The sequence below is a fragment of the Pelobates fuscus genome, chromosome 8, assembly GCF_036172605.1.
Source record: "Pelobates fuscus isolate aPelFus1 chromosome 8, aPelFus1.pri, whole genome shotgun sequence".
Taxonomy (NCBI): domain Eukaryota; kingdom Metazoa; phylum Chordata; class Amphibia; order Anura; family Pelobatidae; genus Pelobates; species Pelobates fuscus.
Genome location: NC_086324.1, coordinates 167,612,888 through 167,630,804, shown reverse-complemented (window position 1 = coordinate 167,630,804; position 17,917 = coordinate 167,612,888). Strand labels below are relative to the sequence as shown.

Genomic DNA, 17,917 nt, shown 5'->3' with positions numbered 1-17,917 from the left:
TGGCTTAATGAAATAATCTGTACATGTCTAAAGAAATTATTTACTGCATTCTTTTGAAAAATGTGAGCTGGGGTACTGGACACTTTGGGATGTTTTGGAGACTGGACTTTGGAAGGTATACAAAATTTGTTGCTCTGGTGTTAAAAGATTATTCTTAGATAAAATACAATACCCTTTTATGCTGTTGTTTTATCACCTGTCCAGGTTACTTAGGTTACAGAATATACAGCATCCATGCCTCATTAAAGGCTTGTATTAAAATTGTTTACATGAGAACCTACTTATAGCAGTGTATTCATTGGACTTTCTAACCTACAATTCTGTGCCATTGAAAAGGTGTCTACACATTGGAGAGGTGGTGATATTGATTTTAATCTTAATAAAAAGGAAATGGAATGGATTTTTAATCTTAATACCATCACTCCTAGAGGATTGAATGTTGAGTTTGATATTAATCAATTTATATAGATACCATTAACATAATAATTATATATTTTTATTAAAAAAAATCTTTTAAAAAAATAGTTTGGTAAACTTAAATATTTTTTATATATTTTTTGTATTTTACATATTCTTATCACTTAAAAAAAACAAAAAACGCTTCCATCTACACCCTCCAGGTGTATTCATCCGTAAAATAGATATTTTATTAAGATTAAGATATTTCATATCCGTTTGATTTCCTTCCTTTTTCAAATTTGAGATATTATACTGTAAAAGTGTTTTTCTTTTATTGTCCATGTTGACTTATCTAATTATACTAATATTGTTATGTATATATAAATATGCCTTCGTTGATAGTAATTACAGACTTTTCTGTATTTTCCTCCAGCTATTAAAACGATTTTGAACTTTCCTACCCTTTACCAGTACTAAAGATGGACTTTATACATCTCAGAGGACTCTTAACAACGTCATGACGTGATGACGTCAGAAGTAACGCCATTACACCGACCGTTGGAATATGGAAAATAGAAATGACGTCATATGACCTAATGAACCCAGAATGAATTCAAAATACAAGCGTGAAAAAGCTGAATCCGGATATAAAAAGAAGACACAAATAAACCCGGGAATATGCACTTGATAAAGACTCATCTAAGAGTCGAAACACGTTGTGCTATTTATTTTATCTTGCGGTTTTATTTTTTGCACTGTGTGCCCAATAAATAGTTTTTTTTACACTTATTCAAGTTTGGAAGTTACGTTCTTGGGAGTAAGCAACAATCTGGAGATTACATATATTGAAGAGCCTTGAAAGTCTGAGCCTGCAAGTCATAGGCTCAGCAACATATGAGTTTGATCAATTGGTACTTTCAAATGCTGTATTCTGTAACATATTACGCTATGATTTGTACTATATGTTTTATTGCAGATATTTAACAGCTATTGTTTATCATTCAAGATCCTGCAGTGGTAGTATTTTACCATTTTATGTGCTTGCTCTTACCTTCTCACTTTATTTCCTTATTATTTATTATTGTTGTTGGGGGACTTAACACTGGTGATTGTAGCAACACTGTTTTATTTATTCGATTACTGTATTTTATTTCTTTGTGTATTTCTAACCATGTTGTATGCTTTTAACAAAACAAATCAATTTCCTTTTTGTTTTTGCAATAGACTTTTTGGCTTCATGTCTAAATGTAAAAGGAAGGAACATGTTCTACTTTGGTAGCCCCTGATTAGAGGATCTGGGCAAGTACTTTTTATTAAAGTCCTCTAGAACAGGGAAAACACGGCATGTCTACCTGTTTTATTAACTTAAGTGCTACATATGTGGTCTGTGCTATGGCTTATCGATACTTTCTTGATTGCAGTCCAATAGTTCCCAGTTTTAAAATGATAGAGAAAACAAGACATTGCAAGGTATTGCACTAATTAGCCCAGCGTCACGCCATGTGCTTGTAACAGACAGTTATTGGGGAGCATTGTCCGTGGGTTGCTTTGCTTTCTAAATAAAGGTTCATTTTTGGTTGCATGTTGTAAATTCCTCTGCCCCTCTCATCGTGTTGGGAACACGGACTGCATTTTTCACATATCGTAGAAGATTCACAATTGCTGCTGGTGTCACGCCAGGTATACGTGCAGCTGCACCTATCTGTTAAGGTAAAAATCAGCTAAGAGATTCATTTATATACATTCAGAAATATTAAATATATATATTCACTGCATAATTAGGGGTGCATACATTGTATATATTAAATTATTAGAGCTAATATTAATAGCATTTTTATACATTTTATTGGATACGTGGTATATTTTTAAGTACCGTATATACTCGAGTATAAGCAGAGTTTTTCAGCCCATTTTTTGGGCTGAAAAACCCCAACTCGGCTTATACTCGAGTCAAGGTCTGTATTATGGCAATTTGCATTGCCATAATACAGACTGGGGGGAGAGGGGGGCTGGCAGAGCTGTACTTACCTGTTCTGCAGCTCCTGTCAGCTCTCTCCTCCTCTGCGCCGTCCGGTCAGCACCTCGGTCAGCTCCCAGTGTAAATCTCGCGAGAGCCGCAGCTCTCGCGAGACTTACAGTGTAAGCTGACAGAAGAGCAGAACGGACGGCGCAGAGGAGGAAAGAGCTGACAGGAGCTGCAGAACAGGTAAGTACAGCTCTGCCAGCCCCCCTCTCCCCCCCACTGAACTGCCACTGGACCACCAGGGAAGGAGAGCCCCCCTCCCTGCCATATATCAAGCAGGGAGGGGGGACGAAAAAAAAAAAATATAAATAAAATAAGAAATAATAATAAAAAAATAATAATAATAATAAAAAAAAAATTAATAATAACAAAAAAAGGGGTATAAGGACCACTATGGGAGGGGGGGGGGGGGGTATAAGGACCACTATGGGAGGGAGGGGGGTATAAGGACCGCTATGGGAGGGAGGGGGGGGGTATAAGGACCACTATGGGAGGGAGGGGGGGGGTATAAGGACCACTATGGGAGGGAGGGGGGGGGATAAGGACCACTATGGGAGGGAGGGGGGGGATAAGGACCACTATGAGAGGGAGGGGGTGGGATAAGGACCACTATGAGAGGGAGGGGGTGGGATAAGGACCACTAGGGGAGGGGAGGGTAAGGACCACTAGGGGAGGGGTGAGTCAGGACCACTGGGGGGGGGGGGGTGAAGGAACACGGGGGTGGGGAGGTAAGGACCACTGAGGGGGGAGGAGGGGAAGTCAGGACATATGGGGGGGGGGAGGGGGCGGCAAAATGTTTTTTTGCCTACGGCGGCAAATATCCTTGCACCGGCCCTGCACACACTGCATTCACACACTGCATTCATACACACACACACTGCACTCATACACACACTGCACTCATACACACACGCTTCACTCATACACACACACTGCACTCATACACACACACATACGCACACACTGCACTCATTATACACACACTGTAAATAAATATTCAATTAATATATTTTTTTTAGGATCTAATTTTATTTAGAAATTTACCAGTAGCTGCTGCATTTCCCACCCTAGTCTTATACTCGAGTCAATAAGTTTTCCCAGTTTTTTGGGATAAAATTAGGGGCCTCGGCTTATATTCGGGTCGGCTTATACTCGAGTATATACGGTACTTTTAGAGTAACATCAAAAACAAAAAACATGGTGTTATCAAAAATATAGTTGAAAATAAATTGGACACTAAAGAACAGAGATAAAAACAAAAGTGTCAGGCAAGTAAGTTTAGTTTCTTTTACATTTAGGCAGAAACACATATTTCAAACTAATAAAGTTTTTTTTAAAGTTTTTAATTTTTCTCCCTCATAATTAACTTCTTACCGTTTGCGGTCGGCTTTGTGACAGCTTCTCTCGAACTTCAAGTGACAGCATAGAGTTAAGGTTCAAGTAGTCAATATCGTCCGGCAATACCAAAGCCTCGTCTTTCTGAACTTCGGCAATCTCTTTCTGCTGCTGTTTTACATGCAACTCGTACATGGCTACACAGATACAAGAACGCTGCTCTGTTAATGCACTTCATTAGCACACGGGGCTTCCAAAAGGTGAAGTATAGTTTTAATACTAGAACAATAGCAATCTCAATAATATGATTCCCCAAGATATTACAATATTGCTCTCAGTAAGGGCCAGACCTGCCATGTTATAAAATATTATTGATACTGTATTTTTCGAAAACCTCAGTAATTGCAAACATCTCCATGTTTTCAGAACAGTTAATGCACGGAGGTTCATTCTCGTTAAAGTAAAACTCAAACATCAAAAATATACAATATATGGTTTTAACGTTTGGTGTGTTCCTTTATGCCTTGGTTGCCAGTCACAGAGGTCCCCCTTCCTTCTCCTGTCGAAAATAGGGCATTTGCAGCAATTGTTCCAAATGTGCCAATCAAATGTGGCAATTGCCCAATAGAAGACTTCTCTGAGGAAAGCATTAAACAAGTGTATCCCTATGGAAGTTGTCATTTCTGCTTGAACGATCATACAAAAAATTCCAGTACAATCACATAACATATTATAAAATGGGATTTTTCTGGAAACAAATGTGGAGGGGAAAAAAAGGCAGCTTCCTCGTCTTACATTCCCCCATCAATCATCGTTCACAACAGCTGATGGGAACGGATATATTCTCAACATGTAAAACTGATCCCATATGGCATCTGCACATAGTGAAACATCTGCGGATTGTGCTCTTGTATTAGCGATAGCTCCTCTAGACTTAATTTGCCACAAACTTAACTGGAAGATGGTAGCAACGAAGAGGGACAGCTTTGGTTAAGTAAAATTACCTCTCCTTACTAGTACCACCATGCAAGCACACAGGTCACCAATGCAAAATCCCCAACACACGGCAAAACAGCTATAACACATTCACTTATCTGACTATTTTTTTCAAAGAACATATCTCCAAGAATGTATGACTTTAGCTCTTCATTCTGATGCCCAATCATTTTACTGTAATGAAGGAGGATACAATTGTGCTATAGCTTTAATACAATCATTGTCAGGCCTAGTAGACTAAGAATAATAATAATAACGTTAAGTTAAATGTTACATCCTGTAGGATCTAGGTTATTCTACAGCCACCTGGCATAGGAAAAAAGGGCTGTGTGAGAAATCAAAGAAGAAACAAAGAAGGGAAGCGAACACAAAATACAAAAATTATCCATTTTTAATTTCTAATGAAGGATATTTCAGTTTTTTTCCAATGCTGCAAAACGTTTGAGGAAACAACGGATACTATAATATGTGCAATGGGTACAGGGTAACAATGCAGGTGAATCAAAAAAATTTAAATAGACAAGAGTACACAAAGCTGACAAACACGCTCAAAGTATAATTATGCAATCATCAGTGCAGAGCGTAACAATGTAAATATCCTGACACATAGGCTTGTACAGGTATAACTGAAAGGAAATTGACATGTACAGTTCAGAGGATTGCCTCCTGAATACAATATCATTATATCTAAACCTGATCCTAAAATGATCCTAAAATGCAACAAAAAAGTTTTTATAGTAAAGTGTCAAATAAAGGTCCTCTGGGAGATCCTTTCAGAAGATGTCAAGACATTTGGAAACTTAGCCTCTTTGTAGAGTCTTGAAGAAAATAAAATAAAAAGAAATATAAAAAAAACAAATATGCAAAAACAGGGGGCTATTATAATACTATAACAAAGTACAATATCGGCTACTTTCCAAGGTCTACAGAAATATAAGGACAAACTAAAAGAAAAATAGGGTTGATCTCACCCAATGCAAAGCAGTAAGTTTGTGGACTCCTCTGGTAGAGTTGTGTGTGGAGGGCAGGGGTATTCCGTGATTTAGAGCAAAGTTAGTTTGTTGTAAGGGGACGTTGAAACGCCAAATACGAGTAGGCAGCAGGCATGCAGAAACATGGCTTACTGGTAGCAAGTGGAAAGAACACCCAAGAGACTAAGGTGCAGAACCCTCTGGTCCTCCAAAGGCCTTCGGTCATTCGAAATACCCCTGTCCTCCACACAGGATTTGACCAGGGGATTCCACAAATATACTGCTGTGCATTGGGTGAGATCTGCTCTAATCTTCCTCTTTTTTTGTTGTTGCTTATATGGCTATAGGCCTTGGAATGTAGCCAAAAGTGGCCTTTGTTATAGTATTATCTTACACCCCCCTCTTCCTTTTATTTTTGGCAGATTTGTTTCCTTGTTTAATTTTGTTTTTTATTTTTTCTTGAAATGGCTACTTGTTACACTTTTCCTGATTTTTTTAAATTTTTTGAAAGGATCTCCCAGAGGACCTTTTTAACACTTTACCATTTTGAAGCATTTTAGGGTCAGGTTTAGATATTATGATATTGTTGTAATCAGGAGGCTATCCTCTGTACAACACTAGTGTAATGGAGTAACACTTCCGGGTTCGGCACTCAGCGGTGAGGAGCCGGACCCCGCCCCCCTCTGACACAGCTCTGACGGTATTTAGGGAGACTGGGCCAGAGAGAGGGGGCTTGGTGATTGATTGTGTGAGCTAACGTGTGAGCTGTCTCCGCGAGACCGCAGGCTCCACAGGCTCAGCTACTGGGAGCTACTTCCACCAGACTTACCTCTCCACAAGCTCAGACAAGCCGTTCCAGCCTTTGAGCAAATGCAAGGATTGCTGCATGCCATAAAGGATTACTGGAGAACGGATACTTTGCTACTTTACAAGTGAACAATATGTCTGGACTATTGGAGGACTACCCATATTAACCTTAAGTATATCTTTCAGCTATTTGTCTGCAATATCATTTATTAATGAACTAATGCTTGCTTACTCAAATCTTCATTGCTGCAAGTTACTAATCTCATGAAGGACAACTCCCATCATGCTTAATCACTATGAACTGTTCTTGCTTTGCAAATATTCTCAGCTACTTGATTATTGTTCCTATTGAAGATTATTCTCGTGAACGAATGTTACTTAATGCATCTCTGAAGAAATACTTAATAATAAACTTTATGGTGCTGATTACTTGCACTTCTTCTTATTGGATTATTGCCTAAATGCAATTCATTTAAGTTTAACACTTATTAAAACTTCGGTTGAATCAAGTTACCAGTGATTCTCTCTTTTCTTAAAGCTACAGTATTGATAGATAAGGATTCTCCATTTCTTCACTATTGTAATTAGGGAGATTACAAGCTGCAGTTGAGTTCCAATCCAAATCACCCCTAGTAGCGTAACAACTAGCAGTCAACAGTACATGTCAATTTCTTTCCACTTACACTCGTATATCCCATGTGTCAGGATATTTACATTGTTACGCTCTGCACTGTTTGTATGATTATACTTTGAGCTTGTTTGTCAGCTATGTGTACGCTCATCTTTTTTTTTTTTTTTTTACTATTTTATTTGCCTGCATTGTTACCCTTTGCCCATTACACATATTATAGAATCCTTTTTTCTCTAAATGTTTTACAGCAATAAAACATTTCTGTATTCTGTGTGCGGATTCCTTCTTTATTACTTATTTACTATTGCAGGGTGGGTTTTCTTGGATCCTGCACCTATTGCTCAGCTTACAGGGGAGTACAGATTAGTATATTTTGTTTTGCTTTTTTTTGTGTGAAAACTCAGCATTCGGTTAGTAACTGAATATTAAAATGCCGGATTAATAGATCAGGTAATGCAGTTGGGTTCAAGTTGTATGCATAACCCAGATCACATGGAAAGTCTCTTCATCTTATTGACAAGGTTTGGATTCAGCCGCTGCAGCCCTGAAAATTAACCTTTTTTTTTTATTTTAAAGAAATTGCACTACTTACATTTTGCAATTTTCACTCCTACTAGTCACTGTCAGACAGACAGCAGCTAGAGGCTTAAATAGATCCAATTACTGAATCTGACATCTAGTATCATCAGTTCCAAATTATACTCTATTTTACCTTTTATGTATTATTATTATTATTTTAAATGGATTTTAGGTGTGACTTTTCAATACATTCCTAGTTTAGGGCTAAATGGTTTTGAATTTGTGAAAGAAAAAAAAGAAAACAACTGAAAATATGAAAAATGTAAACAAGGTTTAAAAAAACAAAACACCTGATTGTAAACATGGATGTAAAAATTCTAGCTAATCTTGCTTCTTTAAAAAAACAAAACACTTTTTGCAATTCGATTACAGTATCCATTGTACAAATGCTTACCTTCAATCTTTAAGCGCTGAGCAATCTCTCGCCTTTCAGCAAATTTCTTTAAGGCTTCAGGGAAAACCTTGCATATCATTTCCAAGTTCAACGCCTGATATCGTAACACATCTGCCGCACTGCAGGAGCGAGAAAATGACAGGATATCTATTAAGGAACTAAACATTTTCCTCATATTCAACGACACCAGGGAGGGGATATTTAGAGTCCACCTGTGCTTATATAAAATACATTTATGTAATTTTCTTTGTGATAGCCACCACCGGCAAATGTAGAGTTTAAAAGTAATCATTTGCTATTTATGGAAAGGGAGTGGAATATCTGAGCATAGTTGCCGTGTCCGGTCTAGCAATGTTTTTATTAATATAGGTTTTAATCTATACCTGTCATGGCATACATTCAAATTATACTTACCGATAGTGATAGTATTTGTGGACAACAAGTTCAATTTAAAAGATAGCACAGGTTACTGTGGTGGTGAAAAGATTACCTGAGAATGGATCCTTTTGAATAGCTGATGGGGGATCCGGGAATGAGATGATGCCATTTATAGGAAGAAAGCTGCAGAGAGCAGAGTGTAGAAAGACCCTCACTCAGAATCTTTTGGGTGGTCCAAGCACGATTATAACGGTCCTGAGATATGCACCCTGCTTCTTCATAAGCTGATGTGGGGGTTAAGACAGCTTGTTAGAAAATACTGAATTTAAATTGAGCCAACGTATTCTGCAGATCTGCACAAGAGACAGGACACAATACAAACATAACTAATGAACTAATGAAAGTATTTAGAAAACTGGGCAGACTAGATGGGCCGAATGGTTCTTATCTGCCGTCACATTCTATGTTTCTATAATAGGTAATGTTTTCAAAACAAAGTAAAAAAAAAAAGATAACAGGAAAATTGATAAGTGAACCATCAAAAAAATGACATTTAAAATAAGTGCAGAGCAGCATCCAGGAGAATTCACAGTTACATTTTCCACCTCCTTACCTCTTAAGGTAAGCCTGGCGTCGGCATTGTCAGGCCGGAGAGACATCCGGAACTCTGCACGGCTTGTGAACATACGATATGGTTCTCGGGTGCCTTGAGTAGTGAGATCATCAATCAGAACGCCAATATAACCTTCCGTGCGGCTTACAGAGAAAGGAGGGCGACCTTTTACCTTTAACGCAGCATTAATTCCAGCAATCACTCCCTGTAATAGAGAAAATTGTTATGGCATCTCGGTGGTAACTTGATTCTCCATCCCCTAAACTGCTGTTATTTTACACCACATCTAAAAGAAGAGGGAAACAGAATCTACCAGTGAGGGAGACAACAGAACTATCAACACATGTTGATATGTCAGACAGATATAAACACCACTTAATAACCTAATAACCTACATTCTTTGTGTTCCTGTTCATCTGAGAGATTCAATGAGTGTTACTGGCGAGTTTGTTCAAAATGGCCAAGAATATTGCATATTTGTTTTGAAGTTGTTGTTTTTTTCTTCTTCCATGATTAAGTTCTTTGAGGGATATTGCAGGCACGACAAACTTACAGAAAAGTGTAATATAACAGGATCCTGTAAACTGCATGACATCACCACAATTCACATACCTTACTGTTTTAAACCATTTCAAAATGATTTGATAAAACCAAGGCTCTTCTCAAAGATCAGGGACCGTGCTTAGACAGATTAATATTGTGGGACACCTTCCACATTATCTATGTCAGTTTTTACAACCTGGATAACACTGATTGGCTGAGATTATTGGGGAAGACTTAGCCCACAGCTTTCAGCCGATGTCCAGGTGTGACTAAACAGAATGATAATGCAGACGTGTCAATTCCACATTATCAATGCCTCAAAGTTACAGGTAATCCCTGGGTGCCAAGAAGTGCTGTGTCCTATATAAAACTTTTCCTAAACAGTTTGATAATAAACCAGAGGATAGCGTTAAAGCACTGTAGAGGAGATAACCACTTTTGTGGTTATATTGCTTAGAGTGTCCCTTTAAACAAACACATGCAATGTACCTGAGCAGCTGCCTCCTCATATCCAGTTGTGCCATTGATCTGTCCAGCCAAGAACAGACCTTGGACCATGAAAGTTTCCAACGACGTTCGGAGCTGACGAGGGTCTAGAAAATCGTACTGTACCCCATAACCTGATCAGGAAGGACGACAGTTAATAGTTAAACTGTCACAAAAAAACACTTTATTCTTCAAAAGACAGCAACATAAGTAGACCGATTTGTAATTAGTTCAGTAGAAAGAAGACTTTGTCAAGCCTTCTATTGGGCCTATTTAGAGATGAAATAATTAATGGACTACAAAACCAGCCAGGTTGCCGAAGTTAGATTAAGAGGTTATTACCTAAAGGTTAGGTTACCTACCCCGGATATTAGTCCTATGGTCTCTCTAGTGAGACTTTATAACCTTTGGGAATAAGTACCTGGCCTCAGCATCTGTACGTTTTGTAGCCCTGGGATCTCCCGCAAGAGTCTCTCTTGAGCTTCAGCCGGTATGGTCACCGACAGCCCCTGAGGGTAAATCACATCCGAATCAAGCCCCTCTGGCTCCAGCCAGACCTGGTGAAACCTGCCTGGGAACCGTAAAATCTTGGATTCGATGGAGGGGCAATACCTACAGAAACAGCAAATTAGCACAAAACATGCAAGACTAAGCAATCCGATGGCAGGCATGAGCTGGCATCCATCACCTGGGTCCAGCAGTGGTCTCCTTGACATGGTTGCTCAGATGAAGGTTTTCCCGGATTATCTGCTCCACGCCAGCTGTTGTGCGAGTCATATGACATGGAAGCTGCTGGTCAGGCTGTGAGTACACAATGTGAAACAGCACCTTTATATACATACTTAAAGGGATAAGGGAGATTGGTGTCGAATAAAATGGCAATAAAGGGACACTCCAAAGAAGAGAAAACACAGACAGACAGAGAGTAAGCATACCACTACATGTCTGTCTGCTGATTGAATGAAGTAGCTTCACAGAATACTACACGTGAGCACGGGATAGCAGCCACATGGGCTAAACATTGTACACTGCAAGAATTAACTGTTTACTGCCATTTATAATGTTTCAAACCCAGGTAGCCATCACCTACCCAGTATCTGAAGATATTTATTGATCCTCTGTCCACACAATCTCACCTTTCCTTATTCAAATCTCTGCAATTGCGTGCATCATATATTATGGTAAAGCGCTACAGAATCTGTTGGCGCTATATAAATGGCAATAATAATAATCATGCCTCTCATTCACATAACTGTCAGCTCAATCTAACCAGGGCGTGATAACTTCCTCACTAGCCGAACAATTTAACTCGTGATGGTTGCCCTTTATCTCCATCCCCAAAAATATTTTCTGCTACCCTGATTATCCCACTACCCTCATGATTTCTATTCTCTCTTTTCATTCTAAGGATTTAATAACAGTAACCAATTACCCTGAACATTCTCAAACTGCATGCTGCAACAATATATTAATATGAAATATTCACTATACCTTGATCCAGACATTCTCATTCATAAAGCTGAATGGTACTGGTGGGTTATCAGCATCATGCCTTTCTAAAACACTAAAATCCACAGAGTCTTTAGCAATGCGAGGTGGGGTTCCAGTCTTCAGCCTGCCAACTGTGAACCCCAAACGTTCCAATGTCTGTGCCAGGCCAACTGAGGGCTTCTCCCCCCAACGCCCCGCAGGCAGTGTCTCCGTGCCTATTTTAACTGTCCCACGAAGGAATGTGCCATTTGTGAGCACCACGCTGCTCGCCAATACCTGACTGTCATCATCTATGATAAAAAAAAAAAAAGAAAATAATATGACTTGTGATTCCTAGACAGAAGGTTACAGAATACAGAATGGGAACGTGGCACCACTTTTATAAGGAAAAATAAGACATACCAAGTAGGACTCCATTAACCTGGCATTTGCCTGGTAAATTCGGATCTGGAGGTTTCAATAAAAGATCTTCCACTGATCCCTCTCTCACAGTTAAACCTGGCGTATTCAGAATTTCTTCCTGGACCAATGAGGAAAAAAAAAAATCTAAATTCCCATTGTCATATTGTACTAAATATTTACAAGATTCAGATATAAACTCCCACTTACAAGATTTTCCCGTAGGACTGTCTCAAAATGCATTAATAGGTTATTCCAACCATCATCACTTCTACAGATCGCTGCAGTGGTTGTGATGGTAGGAGTACTCTGGCGCTGTTCCTCAGTAAGTGAGCAAAATGTTTTGCAATGGTTTGCCTTCTTACCCATATCCCGTCAGGTTCCGGGTCTTCTCTGTAGGCAGGTTTACAAGGTCCAGATTCTGCAGAACTGCAGAAACTGGATGCCAATTATTCACTGGCTGAGAGAGTTAGCTGATCGCGATCAGTCAATGAATGCAAAATTGATATTGCCCAGCCTAGAGCTCTAGCTCCGGCCTGCTTAGTGATGCCCCAATGACACTGCCGGAGATTAAGTTACACATACTACAGCAAAGGGGTTAAACTCAGTACGTGCAGCTTTTTATTGTGAAATGCTGCACATACAGTCTCCAGGCACCATGACCACTTTGAAACACTGAAGTGATCATGATGTTTGAAATAACGTGTATATTATTATATGTGTTTTACAGCCTTCATCCCTCCCTGGAATGAATAGAAACCAGAAGAAGCGTAACATTTTTGCCCTCTGTGTTCGCCTGAAAACGTACACATTATCTTCGTACAATGCAGGGCTCAAAACTTCTACTTGTCCACCAACTACTGGGGAGTGAAAATCCAGCACCGTTAGTGTGCCAGGGACCCTACAGATTAGCAATGAAGAGTAGTTTTTCCTGGCATGGCCAGTAGTATAGGACTTAACAGTTTTCAGTCCTGGTGAAATTTTTAGTGGAAATAAAATGATTTTGAAGCATACACTTAGGTTTGGACACTGTACAAGTAACGTATTTTTGATTGGTTTTTGTTTGTACATACAGACATCTGAGGGAGATGGGAGTTTGTCTACTAATACGTAGAGAGCATAACAGTTGTATCATTATATTATGAGTTCTGTCCTTTCATCAAGACTGTGGGGAAACCATGAATGCAAAGGTCATAGAAATTATAACCATCATGTATTTCCATAACATGGACTCATAGAGCTTACATTAGATCTGCTTAGGTCTCAAATTTCAGATTACTCACCTGCATTTTTTGACTGTACATCGTCCTATCAATCTGAGCCCGCAGCCCCCATACTGCAGGTCCCTTACACCTGTTTAAGACCTTGTAGTGAATTCCAGAAAGGTCACAAATTCTTCCACAAACACCATCCAGAGCATCCACCTCCCTTATGAGGTGTCCCTTCCCAATGCCCCCAAAAGATGGATTACAGGACATCTGACCTGAGTGAACACAAACAGGTACATAAAGGAAAAGGTAAAACGCTAATAGGAGGGCACTTGCATAAAAGGTCAGCTTATAAAGAAATAGAGATGGTCAAAGGTGGTATGATGGCACATGTCAGAAACGGCTGTATTTTGGCTCTTTAGCTTAGTGGACTATAGATGTACTGGCTGCTAAATGAAGTGATGAAGGATATACGTTTAGAATGTAACAGTAACACCGAATTACCTATTGTTTCAATCTTGTGTGTGACTAGTAATGTTTTGGCACCGGTCCGCGCTGCTGCGGCTGCAGCCTCCGTACCAGCATGCCCTCCTCCAACCACCACAACATTGTAGCGTGGAGCTTCCTCATTGCTGGGTACAGTAGAGAAGCAGCGTCTGCAAGATTGCACTCGGGAAAAGGAACAGCGGATACCATGATGTAGGATTCTCTACAAAGACAAAAACAAAACAGACTTGCAAATTATTATGATTGAAATGCAGATCCACTGTATTGCATGTGTTGATGTAGATCTACGGTATAATTCATTGAAAAGCTACATTAAACCATTAATGATCATTTGTGATCAGTTGTGTCTGTTTATTGATGATTGAAATATATAGACACTAGTGTTCCCTTTGAGAGTTTCTAGGTTATTCCCTAAGCTGGAACATTTGGGGAATTTCTTCACACAAAGCGTGTAAGAAAAAACAAAAAAGAGCTTTCAGCTGGGACTTTGTATTTATTTTCACCATTAAATAATCAGCAGTTTCATACTGGGGTACTGTACTGGCAACCCTCATCATTTTATTTTATTTTTTTCACATGTTCCCTTTGAATACCCGGTTGGTCTTGTTTGCTTATGGTGCCTGTAGTGCCCTCCAGGGGGGTCTGAACACTCCAATACTTTTGAAATATGACAGAAGCTCCTTAGCAATACTTTATGTTGGCTCTCCTGAGTTAAGCCCTGTCTGAGAATTTTGAATCATAACTAAATATGGCTGGGCTGTAGAAGTTGCAGCTTTAGATAACTTGTCTAATTTGCCTATTCTGGAATTCCTTGGAAAGCATACAGCCCGCTAGCTGTGACCTACTACTCCCATCATTCTCAGCCGGAACAGCACAGACAGCCAGTATGGGTTTTTCATGTCTGGGAGAGTTTAATTAACCATCTTGTGTAACGGATCCAGAAAGCTTGTAAAGAGGGAACGTGTTCACAAGCTTGCTTTGTAGCTGTCCTGAACTGGGTTGATCTCATTTGGCTGTCACTGTGTCTTTTATAATCAGTTAGCAGAGATTCGCTGTCATAGGAGCATGTCTCCCATTAAAAGACACAAGAAATGAAGTCCAGTCCTCCTATCACTGTGTTATTAGCCGTCTGGCCAGGCTACCTCAGATATAATGTTATACAGCCTGTCTCCCACTAAGGGACACAAGGAGTGAAATCCAGTCCTCCCATCACTGTGTTATTAGCTGTCTGGCCAGGCTACCTCAGATATAATGTTATACAGCCTGTCTCCCACTAAGGGACACAAGGAGTGAAATCCAGTCCTCCCATCACTGTGTTATTAGCTGTCTGGCCAGACTACCTCAGATATGTTATACAGCCTGTCTCCCACTAAGGGACACAAGGAATGAAATCCAGTCCTCCCATCACTGTGTTATTAGCTGTCTGGCCAGGCTACCTCAGATATAATGTTATACAGCCTGTCTCCCACTAAGGGACACAAGGAATGAAATCCAGTCCTCCCATCACTGTGTTATTAGCTGTCTGGCCAGACTACCTCAGATATAATGTTATACAGCCTGTCTCCCACTAAGGGACACAAGGAGTGAAATCCAGTCCTCCCATCACTGTGTTATTAGCTGTCTGGCCAGACTACCTCAGATATGTTATACAGCCTGTCTCCCACTAAGGGACACAAGGAGTGAAATCCAGTCCTCCCATCACTGTGTTATTAGCTGTCTGGCCAGACTACCTCAGATATGTTATACAGCCTGTCTCCCACTAAGGGACACAAGGAATGAAATCCAGTCCTCCCATCACTGTGTTATTAGCTGTCTGGCCAGGCTACCTCAGATATAATGTTATACAGCCTGTCTCCCACTAAGGGACACAAGGAGTGAAATCCAGTCCTCCCATCACTGTGTTATTAGCTGTCTGGCCAGACTACCTCAGATATAATGTTATACAGTCTGTCTCCCACTAAGGGACACAAGGAGTGAAATCCAGTCCTCCACCATCACTGTGATATTAGCTGTCTGGCCAGGCTACCTCAGATATAATGTTATACAGTCTGTCTCCCACTAACGGACACAAGGAATGAAATCCAGTCCTCCCATCACTGTGTTATTAGCTGTCTGGCCAGGCTACCTCAGATATAATGTTATACAGCCTGTCTCCCACTAAGGGACACAAGGAGTGAAATCCAGTCCTCCCATCACTGTGTTATTAGCTGTCTGGCCAGGCTACCTCAGATATGTTATACAGCCTGTCTCCCACTAAGGGACACAAGGAGTGAAATCCAGTCCTCCCATCACTGTGTTATTAGCTGTCTGGCCAGGCTACCTCAGATATAATGTTATACAGCCTGTCTCCCACTAAGGGACACAAGGAATTAAATCCAGTCCTCCCATCACTGTGTTATTAGCTGTCTGGCCAGGCTACCTCAGATATAATGTTATACAGCCTGTCTCCCACTAAGGGACACAAGGAGTGAAATCCAGTCCTCCCATCACTGTGTTATTAGCTGTCTGGCCAGACTACCTCAGATATAATGTTATACAGCCTGTCTCCCACTAAGGGACACAAGGAGTGAAATCCAGTCCTCCCATCACTGTGTTATTAGCTGTCTGGCCAGGCTACCTCAGATATAATGTTATACAGCCTGTCTCCCACTAAGGGACACAAGGAATGAAATCCAGTCCTCCCATCACTGTGTTATTAGCTGTCTGGCCAGGCTACCTCAGATATAATGTTATACAGTCTGTCTCCCACTAACGGACACAAGGAATGAAATCCAGTCCTCCCATCACTGTGTTATTAGCTGTCTGGCCAGGCTACCTCAGATATAATGTTATACAGCCTGTCTCCCACTAAGGGACACAAGGAGTGAAATCCAGTCCTCCCATCACTGTGTTATTAGCTGTCTGGCCAGGCTACCTCAGATATAATGTTATACAGCCTGTCTCCCACTAAGGGACACAAGGAGTGAAATCCAGTCCTCCCATCACTGTGTTATTAGCTGTCTGGCCAGACTACCTCAGATATAATGTTATACAGCCTGTCTCCCACTAAGGGACACAAGGAATGAAATCCAGTCCTCCACCATCACTGTGTTATTAGCTGTCTGGCCAGACTACCTCAGATATAATGTTATACAGCCTGTCTCCCACTAAGGGACACAAGGATTGAAATCCAGTCCTCCCATCACTGTGTTATTAGCTGTCTGGCCAGGCTACCTCAGATATAATGTTATACAGCCTGTCTCCCACTAAGGGACACAAGGAATGAAATCCAGTCCTCCCATCACTGTGTTATTAGCTGTCTGGCCAGACTACCTCAGATATAATGTTATACAGCCTGTCTCCCACTAAGGGACACAAGGAGTGAAATCCAGTCCTCCACCATCACTGTGTTATTAGCTGTCTGGCCAGACTACCTCAGATATAATGTTATACAGCCTGTCTCCCACTAAGGGACACAAGGAATGAAATCCAGTCCTCCCATCACTGTGTTATTAGCTGTCTGGCCAGGCTACCTCAGATATAATGTTATACAGCCTGTCTCCCACTAAGGGACACAAGGAATGAAATCCAGTCCTCCACCATCACTGTGTTATTAGCTGTCTGGCCAGACTACCTCAGATATAATGTTATACAGCCTGTCTCCCACTAAGGGACACAAGGAATGAAATCCAGTCCTCCCATCACTGTGTTATTAGCTGTCTGGCCAGGCTACCTCAGATATAATGTTATACAGCCTGTCTCCCACTAAGGGACACAAGGAATGAAATCCAGTCCTCCCATCACTGTGTTATTAGCTGTCTGGCCAGGCTACCTCAGATATAATGTTATACAGCCTGTCTCGGTAGGTGTGTGTGTTTATACTTACCTTGCCCCCGTGTTCAGCTATGGGCGCCGCCATCTTTGTGACCACGTGATCAATCCCTGTGTTCTCAGACTGTGCTGAGAGGAGGCGCTCTAGACCCCAGAGAGCTTTCTCTTCTGCTCTGGAGGACTGAGTCTGGGGGTGCTCATAATGGGAGGTTCTATTTACCCCACAGTACCACCAGATTAACCTCTACCCACCACACCCAGACAGTGGCTGTGGCTCAGCATGGTGGGAGTTGTTGTTAGAAGTATGTGTTTGAGGCTTTATGTTCTTCCCAACAGTTCCCATTATG

The 17,917-nt window shown here is 40.6% G+C and overlaps 1 protein-coding gene across 1 annotated transcript; it reads right to left on the bottom strand.

The window, feature by feature from the left end:
* Nucleotides 1-1,700: 1,700 nt before the first annotated feature.
* MTO1 (mitochondrial tRNA translation optimization 1) lies at nucleotides 1,701-17,711 on the bottom strand. The gene is made up of 13 exons (XM_063430735.1): nucleotides 17,626-17,711; nucleotides 13,758-13,962; nucleotides 13,329-13,528; nucleotides 12,049-12,166; nucleotides 11,647-11,936; nucleotides 10,844-10,956; nucleotides 10,577-10,767; nucleotides 10,159-10,289; nucleotides 9,127-9,331; nucleotides 8,626-8,797; nucleotides 8,136-8,254; nucleotides 3,797-3,954; nucleotides 1,701-2,101 (listed from the first exon to the last, which is right to left on the bottom strand). The coding sequence occupies exons 1-13, from the start codon at nucleotides 17,656-17,658 to the stop codon at nucleotides 1,967-1,969; spliced, it is 2,070 nt and encodes a 689-aa protein (XP_063286805.1). The 5' UTR covers nucleotides 17,659-17,711; the 3' UTR covers nucleotides 1,701-1,966.
* Nucleotides 17,712-17,917: the final 206 nt, after the last annotated feature.